At 33.3% G+C, this 12,077-nt stretch overlaps 1 protein-coding gene across 1 annotated transcript in view; it reads right to left on the reverse strand.

The window, feature by feature from the left end:
• Positions 1-746: 746 nt before the first annotated feature.
• The window catches only part of LOC106717066 (endoribonuclease Dicer), a 42,581-nt gene continuing 31,250 nt past the window's right edge, over positions 747-12,077 (reverse strand). The window contains exons 32-44 of the mRNA XM_045685215.1: positions 11,115-11,642; positions 10,584-10,736; positions 9,446-9,580; positions 8,749-8,842; positions 8,009-8,196; positions 7,210-7,389; positions 7,044-7,131; positions 5,442-5,585; positions 4,059-4,188; positions 3,230-3,320; positions 2,175-2,283; positions 1,439-1,571; positions 747-985 (exon numbers count right to left, since the gene is read on the reverse strand). Of these exons, the coding sequence (XP_045541171.1) occupies positions 829-985; positions 1,439-1,571; positions 2,175-2,283; positions 3,230-3,320; positions 4,059-4,188; positions 5,442-5,585; positions 7,044-7,131; positions 7,210-7,389; positions 8,009-8,196; positions 8,749-8,842; positions 9,446-9,580; positions 10,584-10,736; positions 11,115-11,642 (2,130 nt within the window). The 3' untranslated portion in view covers positions 747-828. The remainder of the gene's footprint in view (positions 986-1,438; positions 1,572-2,174; positions 2,284-3,229; positions 3,321-4,058; positions 4,189-5,441; positions 5,586-7,043; positions 7,132-7,209; positions 7,390-8,008; positions 8,197-8,748; positions 8,843-9,445; positions 9,581-10,583; positions 10,737-11,114; positions 11,643-12,077) is intronic.

A 12,077-nucleotide genomic window follows, 5' to 3' on the forward strand; every position in this document is an offset into this window, starting at 1 on the left:
TTAAAAACAAGACAACTGTACTATAAAGGAACTTATGACACTTTTTTGATATTGAATGGAGGGCGCTATCACTGACATAATTTATTTTAACTTGCCGACATTGTCAGATAACTTTGTCGGTGTACAAAATGTTTGAATTCATGTTGATTTTTTTTTTATTTATATTACATTATAATAACTATAATTCGATTCATGTTTTCTAATTTACTTTATAACCACATTTTGTATATAAAAAAAACCTAGAATTAAATTTTTTAGGAATTTTAGCATAGTACATTAGAACCTAAATAATTGAGAGTCCTTTGATTTCCTTAAGCGAGAAACTTTGGTAAGAGAGATACATCAATACAACTTGATCTATAAAAAAATAATAAAAAAATATTGTTTTTTTGACGGAATTATTTGACAAATATAGTAATAACACTTTACTTATTAGTATAATACATAATCCATACATACAGAATATAAAAATGATTCCAGACTCATTGGTATATAAAACATACTATAGTCAAACCTGGATAATGAAGAATCCAAGAAATCGCAATATTTATCTCGCCTTTAGAAGTTTCTCTCTTATGGAGACTCTCGCTTATAAAGGTTCTCGCTTGTCTAGGTTTGACTGTTTAAATCAGGGATACCCAAACTATTTTGTACAAGTGACCCCCCCTTTTCCAAAATGAATTTACCTCAGACCCCCACATGGTCAAAATACCTACTTTTAAGATCAACTATTATTATTAATTCTGACTTAGGTAAATAGAAGACAGAGTGAGAATTAGCAATGTTTTAAGTTAGATATTAACCCCAAGGGTTTATGGTTTATATTATCTACCTAGTTCTATGTATCTTGAGATGTCTGAGAGCACATCTTGCGGCGGTGCCTTTGGCGATGCGATAGTTCCTACCGACACCTTTGAAGGCGCCGCGACCAAACACCTCAACACACACACGAACACGACGACCATCTGCGAGACGCTCCGGTTTACTGCAAATATAAGAAAAAAAACCATTAAATGCAAATGTTTAGATGGATGGATGGATATTTTCAGAACGCCTCAACAGATCTTGATGTAATTTGTCACAGATTTAGAACATAGTCTGGAAGAAAACATAGATTATATATATAAAAAAAAGTGGTGTTAGTTACACTATTTAAAACTCAAGAACGGCTGAATCGATTTGACTGAAAATTGGTGGGCAGGTAGCTTAGAACCAGGAAACGGACATAGGATAATTTTTACCCCGTTTTCTATTTTTTATTCCGCGCGGACGGAGTCGCGGGTAAAAGCTAGTTTGTTATATTTTTTATATATTCAAGCAGACGGAGTCGCGAGCGACAGCTAGTCTAAAAATAAATTAAAATTACTATGTCAAAGCATAAGCTCTTATGGAATGATTATAATAATAAAAAAAAGTTGGTCCTTCGAGACGGACATACCCAAATTTGGCTGTATCAGGTTCAGCTTCCAGTAACTCTCTCACAGGTGACTTGGGCGCTGCTGCACTGAACGCCTCCAGTTCAGCGCCCATAAGGCGCACGTAGGATCTCCAAACTGCGCCTAGAGACATACCTAAAAGGGGGATAATTCAGTTAAATTAAGACAGAATTTGATGAAACTTTAATATTTGTTTAAACAGCTGATTTTTTTTTAATTAAATAATCGATTATTTGAAATTACATATATTAATATATCTTGTAAATATTAAAATGAAGGGATCTCCAATTAGTCATATGAGACTCTAATGGGGGGGTGAGGTGTGGAAAAAAATCACAAAACATCACAAAGATGGAAGGGGTGGCTAGAATAAAATATCACCTTTATTTCTTTGTCATATTTCTTTGTTATAGAATTAATTTTATGCTTATGAGTGGGGGGGGGGGTAGTTTAAAACCTCAACATATATTACCAGAAATGGGGGTTAAAAGGTTTTTTAAAAAAATCTCACGTGATTAATAGAATGCTTTAGTACATAATCATACTTAATATTATAAATGTGAATGTTTAGATGGATGGATGTATATTTGTTAGAAGATATCTCCGGAACGGATCAACAGATCTTGATGAAATTTGTCACAGATGTAGAACATAGTCTGGAAGAACACATATGTTACTTATTATGTTTTTTTTTTTAATTCTGCGCGGACGAAGTCAGGTATAAATATTTTCCAATACCTGAATCTAGAAATATAGCTCCCGCGATAGACTCGAATAGATCACCCAATGCTTTTGGTACCTCCACATCTTCTGCTTGTTCCATTTCGTCTTCGTGTATTAAATAATGCTGGAAATACAACATTTCTTCAAAAAAATACGTTTCTTCAAAAAAAAAAACATATACACAAAAATAACAAATATAAGTTTATTCTGCAACAAAACAAAGAAAATATAATTACAAAGATTTAAAATTTAAATCAAGCGAGAGTTCAAGTGACAGCGATATTTTTCTCGCTTATAGAGGCTTATAGAACCCGTGTTTCTCGCTTAAGGAGGGACCCAAAAATAACTCTCGCTTATCGAGGTTCAACTGTATTTATCTACATACTATTAATGAAATTAACTATCCGTGTGTAACATCGAAAAAAAATCCTTTAACGCGATGTATTTGTATTACATATAATGAAAAATTAATTTTTAAAATTTTTATCCATCTGCAAGTCTAAGTTTGTTGCAAGTAATCTCCGAAACGAGTGTACCAATTTTGATGGAACTTTCACTGAAACGTAGCTGATGAATGAGAAAGTAACTAAGGCAATTTTTTTAAATTCCACACTAAAGAAATCACTGGCAATAGATCAACAGATATTATGTAAATCAAATTTTACTAATATTATAAACTAGCTTTTACCCGCGACTCCATCCGCGTGGAATAAAAAAAATGCATACAATATAAAAAAGTTCCTATGTCCGTCTCCTAGTTCTAAGCTACCTCCCCATCAATTTTCAGCTAAATCAGTTCGACCTATCTTGAGTTATAAATGGTGTAACTAACACCACTTTCTGTCTATATATATAGATATGAAAGTTTAGATGGATGGGTGTATGTTTGTTTGAAGATATCTCCGGAACGTCTCAACAGATCTTGATGAAATTTAGCACAGATGTAGAACATAGTCTGGAAGTACACATAGTCTACTTATCGTTTTTTTTTAATCTGCGCGGAAAGAGTCGCGGGCGACAGCTTGTATAACTATAACTCTACTATACAATTTGTATTTTGTTATATTTACCTCTTCACTAATAGAATGTCCATTTTCTTCTTGTATTTTCACATATTTCGTCAAAACTTCGTTCAAACCTGGCGACATATGGCGAAAATATCTGGAAACCATTTCATACAAATATAATAAGGATCCAGGAAATAATAGTTACCCTTTTCAAATTAGTAAATTGAAAAGGGGTTAGTGGAGATGGGAATATGACGTTCACAGAAGGGTACATTTTTGTACTGTCAAGGAATTTGGTGGTATTCCACATTAAAAGCGACAGTCGTTTAAACGTTTCGTAAGCAACAGAACTCAGCTTTTTAATATTTCTGAACGAAAAAGAACTCTTTCAGTAGTATAAGACGAACCGTGGGTTTCTGAGACCAAAATCTTTGTATAAAACATAATCATCCTCTCATTATCTTTAACATAACAGAAACAATTTTGGTCTTAGAAATCCACGGTAATTTATTTCGCTGCTACATAATTGGTTATTTTATAAAAAAAACAGGAGAAGTTTATCTCATTGCTGGGACTATATTTTTCTGTAATTGGAACACCGCGAATTGCCCTGACTGTAGTTCCTCTTTTCTATCCTGTCTATAGATTACCTTCTGGTATAAAAAAGTGTATTAATCATCTCCTTAACCTTGTCCCACTTACGTAGGGTCGGTGCACCAGGTTTCCTTCCTACAAATGAATCTACCTGCCCTCATCTCCACTATCACCCCCTTCTTCATGTCACCTTTCACGCAATCCATCCATTCCTAGGCCTACCTCTACCAGTGTACCTCTACACTCGTACTTAACGTTGAAAATAATACATCGAATAAAGTCATAGAATTATACATACTTGTGGAAGCCATGTCGTGCTGCTAAAGTAGCAAATATTGTATTATTGACTAAAGCTGAACGTAGATCTGTGAGAGCGCCAGGAGAATGACGTCGCGCGTCTTCATACAAATGTCGTGTTATTAGATAATCTGAAAACATATAACTTCAAACTTTCGTGGTTTTTACAAATATAATGTTCGTAAGAAACGGGATTCTTACCACGATTAGGCCACGAATATCGGGAGCTCAAACAGCCTAATCGTGGTAAGAATCCCGTTTCTTACGAACATTAAATCTGAAAACATGTCAGATAAATGTAAAAATAAAGAAATCTCGTAATAAATGTATTCTATATCACTCAGTGATAATGTAGCTTTCTAATGGTGAAAGAATTTTTGAAATCGGTTCAGTAGTTTTTCAGTTTATTTGTTACATATAAAAATATAAATCTTTCATAATTATAAATGTAAATGTAGATTAAATATTTCTTTACTTTTTTTTTTATAAATAAATAACTAATGAATTATACAACCACTTCGCTTTATATAACAAAGTGTTCTGTGCACATTGGATGTATCTTTTGTGTACATTTTTAATCAAATCATTTTTAGCCGACTTCAAAAAGGAGGTTATCAATTCGACTGTATTTTTTTTTATGTGTGTTACTGCGAATCTCCGCCACTGGTGGTCCGATTTTGATAAAAAATATTTTAATCGAAAGGAAGTGCTTGCAGATGGGTCCCATTTTTTTTTTGTAAACAATTTTTTGATTTATATTGAGATTTTGTTATCATAAGATAGATTTTATAACTTTTATGACCTGTAATTTATACATCTACATATATAAGTTTCTAAAGAAAAAAAATGGTTATTGTGAGAAAACTATAAAAGATAGATATATGCTATCTCGGACTTTTATTTAGCACATTTAAAGAGCTACAATTCGCCATACATCATTTTTATGTAGGTCTTATAGTTTAGCCTACGTAAGTGCTGAAAGCAAAAATGTCCCTAATGTTCACAACAAATTTTGAAGCTATATTCAAAATCTTCTAGTTATTTAAAAAAAAAAAAAAAAAAAATGGGACCCATCTGCAAGCACTTACTTTCGATTGAAATATTTTTTATCAAAATCAGACCACCAGGGGCGGAGCATGCGGTAACATACAAAAAAAAATACAGTCAAATTGATAACCTCCTTCTTTTTGAAGTCGGCTAAAAAGAAAGTCGTGTTAGTTACACTATTTATAACTCAAGATAGGTCGAACTGATTTAGCTGAAAATTGATGGGAGGTAGCTTAGAACTAGGAGACGGACATAGGATAATTTTTACCCCGTTTTCTATTTTTTATTCCGCGCGGACGGAGTCGCGGGTAAAAGCTAGTTGTATATATATACATACCTAATATAGCGTCACCTAAGAACTCTAAACGTTGATAACAGTCAGTCAACCTGTTCTTCTGATGTGACGCATGTGTCAAAGCTTGCAGCAACAGAGATCTATCTTTGAAACGATATTGTAAAGTCCGCTCTAAAGCTTCGTAACCTGTGAACAATATAGACAGTAGAAAAATGCAGGATCGTAAATAGAATTTCTAGTTTAGAACCTATTCTTGGATAATTTAGATTTTTCCAAGACGTTCTGAAAATATTCTGCTGCAAATTTAGAAATGTAAAGAAAGCAAACAGATGAGCTTTAATTTTATTTATATATAAATGGAAGAAAATACATTCGAACATGGACAAGCTAGAAACCTCTATAAGCGAGAGTTATTGTTCTGTCCCGACAGACTACCTCCATAAGAGACAAAATCTAGTAGGAAATAAACCTCTACAAGCGAGAAACTCTGGTAGGAAATAAACCTCTATAAGCGAGAAACTCTGGTAGGAAATAAACCTCTATAAGCGAGAAACTCTGGTAGGAAATAAACCTCTATAAGCGAGAAACTCTGGTAGGAAATAAACCTCTATAAGCGAGAAACTCTGGTAGGAAATAAACCTCTACAAGCGAAAAACTCTGGTAGGAAATAAACCTCTATAAGCGAGAAACTCTGGTAGGAAATAAACCTCTATAAGCGAGAAACTCTGGTAGGAAATAAACCTCTATAAGCAAGAAACTCTGGTAGGAAATAAACCTCTATAAGCGAGAAATTCTGGTAGGAAATAAACCTCTATAAGCGAGAAATTCTGGTAGGAAATAAACCTCTATAAGCGAGAAACTCTGGTAGGAAATAAACCTCTATAAGCAAGAAACTCTGGTAGGAAATAAACCTCTATAAGCGAGAAATTCTGGTAGGAAATAAACCTCTATAAGCAAGAAACTCTGGTAGGAAATAAACCTCTATAAGCGAGAAATTCTGGTAGGAAATAAACCTCTATAAGCGAGAAATTCTGGTAGGAAATAAACCTCTACAAGCGAAAAACTCTGGTAGGAAAGAAACCTCTACAAGCGAAAAACTCTGGTAGGAAATAAACCTCTATAAGCGAGAAACTCTGGTAGGAAATAAACCTCTATAAGCGAGAAACTCTGGTAGGAAATAAACCTCTATAAGCAAGAAACTCTGGTAGGAAATAAACCTCTATAAGCGAGAAATTCTGGTAGGAAATAAACCTCTATAAGCAAGAAACTCTGGTAGGAAATAAACCTCTATAAGCGAGAAATTCTGGTAGGAAATAAACCTCTATAAGCGAAAAACTCTGGTAGGAAAGAAACCTCTACAAGCGAAAAACTCTGGTAGGAAAGAAACCTCTACAAGCGAAAAACTCTGGTAGGAAATAAACCTCTATAAGCGAGAAACTCTGGTAGGAAATAAACCTCTATAAGCGAGAAAATATAGGACTGTCCTCGGACTCTCGCTTATACAGGTTCGACACTAGATATACAGCTTGTATATATTTTTCTCATTTTTTATAATAAATATCTAACTTTCTTTTTTACTATATTTTGTGTGTAATATTTTTTTATATATATTTCGTCAGTGTAAACTGATGTTATAAAACATACCAGAGAGCATCTGTTCCAATTCACCTTCAGGATCTTCTATATATCTCAAAAGTGGTGATGGCGGAGCTCTTAGTTCTCCAAAGATAGGCTAAAAAATATATTAAAAAAAACATCACCAAACTTCTCTTTTTAGTTACTTTATATAGAGACATGTATATATAAATACCTGATACCAGACTCCATTCTTTTTATAAGGTTTGAGAGAACCCACAGCTCGTCCCGGCCAGCTCCAGTCGTCAGGACCTACTTCTAATTGTATATGATCACCTATCTCATCATCATCATCAAAGTCTGAGTCAGATTCTGATGTACGCTGTTGACGTTTGGTCGGTGGTGATGGTGATTTCTGGAAGATTTATATACTGTAAAAGGTTTCTATTGTAGAAACAAAAAAAAAACTGATCGTGTCTATGACACGCAGGGATATAACAATAGACATGTCACTCATCAAAAGTTTAGTCCAGTGATTCTCAACCACTGTGCCGCGGCACTTTTGTGTGCCGATAAATTTTCCAAATATATAATAATGTTAATATTATTAAATTATATCATTTAAAAAGAAAAAATATTTTTAACACGCATATATATTTAAATCCACAAAAAATAAATTATTTTATTATTTGCTTTGCAACGCGGTTTTTCTCTGACTGACTGTGTCTGTATTTCTTCGCATAAAAGAACAATGGCAGAAAAATAGTTGAAAAAAAAAATTAGCGTCAAGAAATGTCATATAGATACAATTAATTTTATACAGTTGATAAACTATTTATGCAGTGTGTTGTAGTAAGTAAATAATTTTCATCTTTTTCTTTGTGTGCCACCAAATTTTGAAATCGTTAAATATGTGCCGCAACAAAAAAAGGTTGAGAATCACTGGTTTAGTCGTTTCACATAAAAACAAATTTATTTTGTCCGAGTGAGCGGAGAGGTGAACTTTGACGTGGTCCTATAACCAAAGCACTTACCTCAACAACAGTCGGAGCGTTATCATCCTTATGTCCTACAACATAAGGATGGTTATCATCTATCTGTATATCATGTCGGGGTAGTACTCGTATGCCGAGCCACGACATGAACAGCAGAGCACCGCGAGGTCCACATTCGAGTAAATAAGCACCAATTAGTGCTTCTACACAATCCGCTATTGATTTATCTGGAATATATTGAACACTAGCTGTTACCCGCGACTCCGTACGCGCGGAATTAAAAGAAAACTTAATAAGTAGCCTATGTGTTCTTCAAGACTATGTTTTACATCTGTGACAAATTTCATCAAGGTCTGTTACGTTCCGAAAATACATTCAAACAAACATCCATCCATACATCGGTCATCCATCCGGAGCTGTGAGCAGTAGAGATTTTTTATCTCAAATAAAATTGAGCTTTATCACCTAGACATAAGGTTTAATTTTACTTTGCACATATATTCTTATTAAAAGCAATCGTAAAAGACAAACAAAATTAAACCATGCTACATTCTTATAAAGATCAATTTAAATGGACGCAGAATTAAAAAAAAATAGCTTTTAATATAACTGCGTATATCAGTCTCGTCAAAATCTGAAATTCCAGAGATGAAAATGTAGGGTCGGCACAGTACTACTTATCCATACAACTTTGTATCCTGTATATACTTTTTTAAATTTTTTCGTGTGTAAATGTTTTTTCTTCCTTTATTTTATAACAAAAATTGAAATATCCATACCCGGTATACTATGTTGTGTTATCAAGTTGTAAGGTATAAAACAACCAGCATTATCAATTGCACCTTCACCCATTGACTGCTCCTGACCTTCCGTCTGGAACACATAGATAACCCTCATCTTCCTAACAATGGTAGATCCCGCAACAATATTTGGTGCATGGGACTTCCTTTGTGAAATACCACGACCACACAGAAGATAATAGTAAAGTAGAAGTAATTCTGGAACTCTGATGAGTGTGTGTGATGAAAGACTCATTTTAGTCTTCTTTCCCCTTCCCACCTTTTACTATTCTGGGATTTAATAGAGAAGTGGATGCATAGATGGAAGTATCCTCTGTCTGTGCGTCCCCTCCTACGTTAATTATAGATATGCAACGCATTTGTATATGGGCAGCGGTCACTTCGCTACTTCAGCGAATCAGGTAGTCGCTTGCTTGTTTGTTACTTTATTAAAAAAAACTGACAACTAAACCTTCCAACAATGCATAAAAAAACCATAATTAATAGGAACATAAGCTTTAAAATATCTGTACTTTTTATTATTATTATTATACAGTTGTTTGCGCAACTCATTGCTACATAATTATGTTGTAAATATTTGAAAAAAAGTCTAGTTTCAAGCAACAAGGCAATTTTTTGTAAGTGTTACACCGCGAAATGCTCTGAGTGTACTCTACATACGTGTGACGTCACTGACCTGTTTGTGATGTAATGTGGGGGGTGCGCGATGACACGGCGGTAACCAGTTGTCATGAGGTTCGAACTTCGACGCTGTCATACGAGCACCCAATCTCTTACCGCGACCGAGACGGTACAGATTCAAATTTGATACCTTAAGAGACAGATGGGTTATATAAATCATTAATTTACGACTATGAGTGTAAATAGTAATTACATTTGTATACGAATATTTCAGATTAGTTAATTTATTCCCCCAAAAGTATAACCCCCAAGGGGTAATAAATGTACAATGTATACCCCCTTATGAAAATTTTAACATCCTTTGTAGTTTTGTACAATCACAGTGAAAATAAAAATTATTAAAAAGATTATCACACACACACATTACATGTACTTTATTTTTGTGCTAGATTTTATTCCGTCCGAAATTAAAAAGTAGTCTATGTGTTCTTCCAGACTATGTTCTACATCTGTGACAAAATTCATCAAGATTCATGATGTTCCGGTGATACCTTATAACAAACATCCATCCATCCATACAAATATTGAAATTAAACATTTAAAAAAATATAAAAAAAATAACAACACTTTTATTTCTAACAGTACCAATGACAATAAACATTATACAGAATCTTTAATCTTTCAAAGGTGGAATACTTTAACATACCTTGGGGGTATAGATCTGGGGGTAATAGATGGACTATGGCTACTTCTGTTTATTTATTTTTTAATAAAATGAGAGACAATATCGTTATACAGATCTTACGAGAATTGTCACTATTATAACTAATATTATAAATGCAAGAGTTAAGATCAGGGATTCCCAAACTATATTGGATAAGTGATCCCCTTTTTCCAAAATGAACCATTTCCACAGACCACCACATCACCAAAATATCTACTTTTAAGATCAATTATTGTTATTATTATTATTTTTCATTATGACTTAGGTCAATAGAAGACAGAGTGAGAATTAACAACGACCCCTTTGGGAATTCCTGGTTTAGATGCATGTTTATTAGAAGATATCTCCGGAACAGTTCAACAGATCTTGATGAAATTTGTCACAGATCTAGAACATAATCTGGAATAACACATAGGATACTATTTTTTTTTTAATTCCACTCAGACGGAGTATATATAAAAACAAATACCTGTTTACTTCTCATATGACTCAACTTCCCTTCATGTACAGTCGGATGTGCACAATACAAGTACGCAGTTATCGCAAACTTCAAAAAGCTGTCACCTATCGTCTCTAAACGTTCCAAATTGATGCCATCATTTGCATTAGACATTGTTAATGCCTGGAAATATATTTAAATATATAGTATTTACATATACATAGATAGACTATTATAGTATTTTGTGCCTATTTTTAGCCGACTTTAAAAAGAAGGTTATAAATTCGACTGTATTTTTTTCAGCCATTCAATTAATTTTCAGCTAAATCAGTTCGACTGGTCTCGAGTTATAAATAGTGTAACTAATACCACTTTAGTCGTGTTAGTTACAGTTTAATTCTTTAAAAAAAATTACTTCGCCAAAATAGCGAACTGACTATCCATTGATATATATATATCAATGGACCTGACTATATATATATATATATATAGGATAGTCAGTTCGCTATTTTGGCGAAGTATTTTTTTTCATTAAGTTAAATTTAATAGCATCATTCCTACCTGTAAAATAACACTAGGACTCGGTCCCGGATGTCCATCTAATTCCGGTTGATAATCAAAATCAAAGCCATTTTGAACCTTAACATCTTGATAATAAGGTTTTAAATCATTTAGTTTCCATTTATCAATTTTCTGTTTATAATTGTCTTTACTATCAAAACCAACGTTAACTAATTTCTCATTAACGTAATCAGAAGAATCTATATTTACATCTTTCATTGAGAAACAATTCATCTTCTTTATATCTTCTAGATGTAAACTCTCCTTTAATCCTTCTAGAAGACGACGTTTGTTCTTTTCTATACTGTCGATAGTAATTTGACCATTTTCAAATGCTATATCATCATTTTTGTATGGAAACATTTCTGAAATATCGATATTTTTAATCGATTTCGTTGTTTTCTTCTCGATATCTTTCGATGTATCGATTAATAAATTAACAATCGGTTTATCTTTATTTATAAGAAATTCATTGTCAATTATATATTTTTCATGTTGTTTCACTGATTCACGAAATTTTTCAATGTACTGGAAAAAAAAACATTAGAAATAGTTAAAAAAGTGTGCATGGATGTATTTATGTATGTATGGATGAAAAAATCTTGATGAAATTTGGCATAAATGTAGAAATAAGGCTGAAAGAACATGGCTACTTATTAATGTCTTTTTTTAATTTTGTATAATTATATCAGAAAGTACGGCTGATTGTAAACTTCGTCAGATTATAAATTTACATTTTTTTTATATTACATGGTGGCAAACGAATTCGCCAAAATGGCGAAGAGACCGCTGCCCATAGACATTCGTAATTACAGATGCGTTGTCTACCCTCAATCGACAGAGGAGACGCACAAAAAGATTATTTAACCTTCCTATGCATCTCCTCCTCCTATAATAAAAGAGAAGTAAAACAAGTCCTGTGTGAGACAGAGATGAGAGTGTAGTTGAGGCGTGTCTTCTGTA

Source organism: Papilio machaon, chromosome 29 (genome assembly GCF_912999745.1).
Source record: "Papilio machaon chromosome 29, ilPapMach1.1, whole genome shotgun sequence".
Lineage (NCBI taxonomy): Eukaryota > Metazoa > Arthropoda > Insecta > Lepidoptera > Papilionidae > Papilio > Papilio machaon.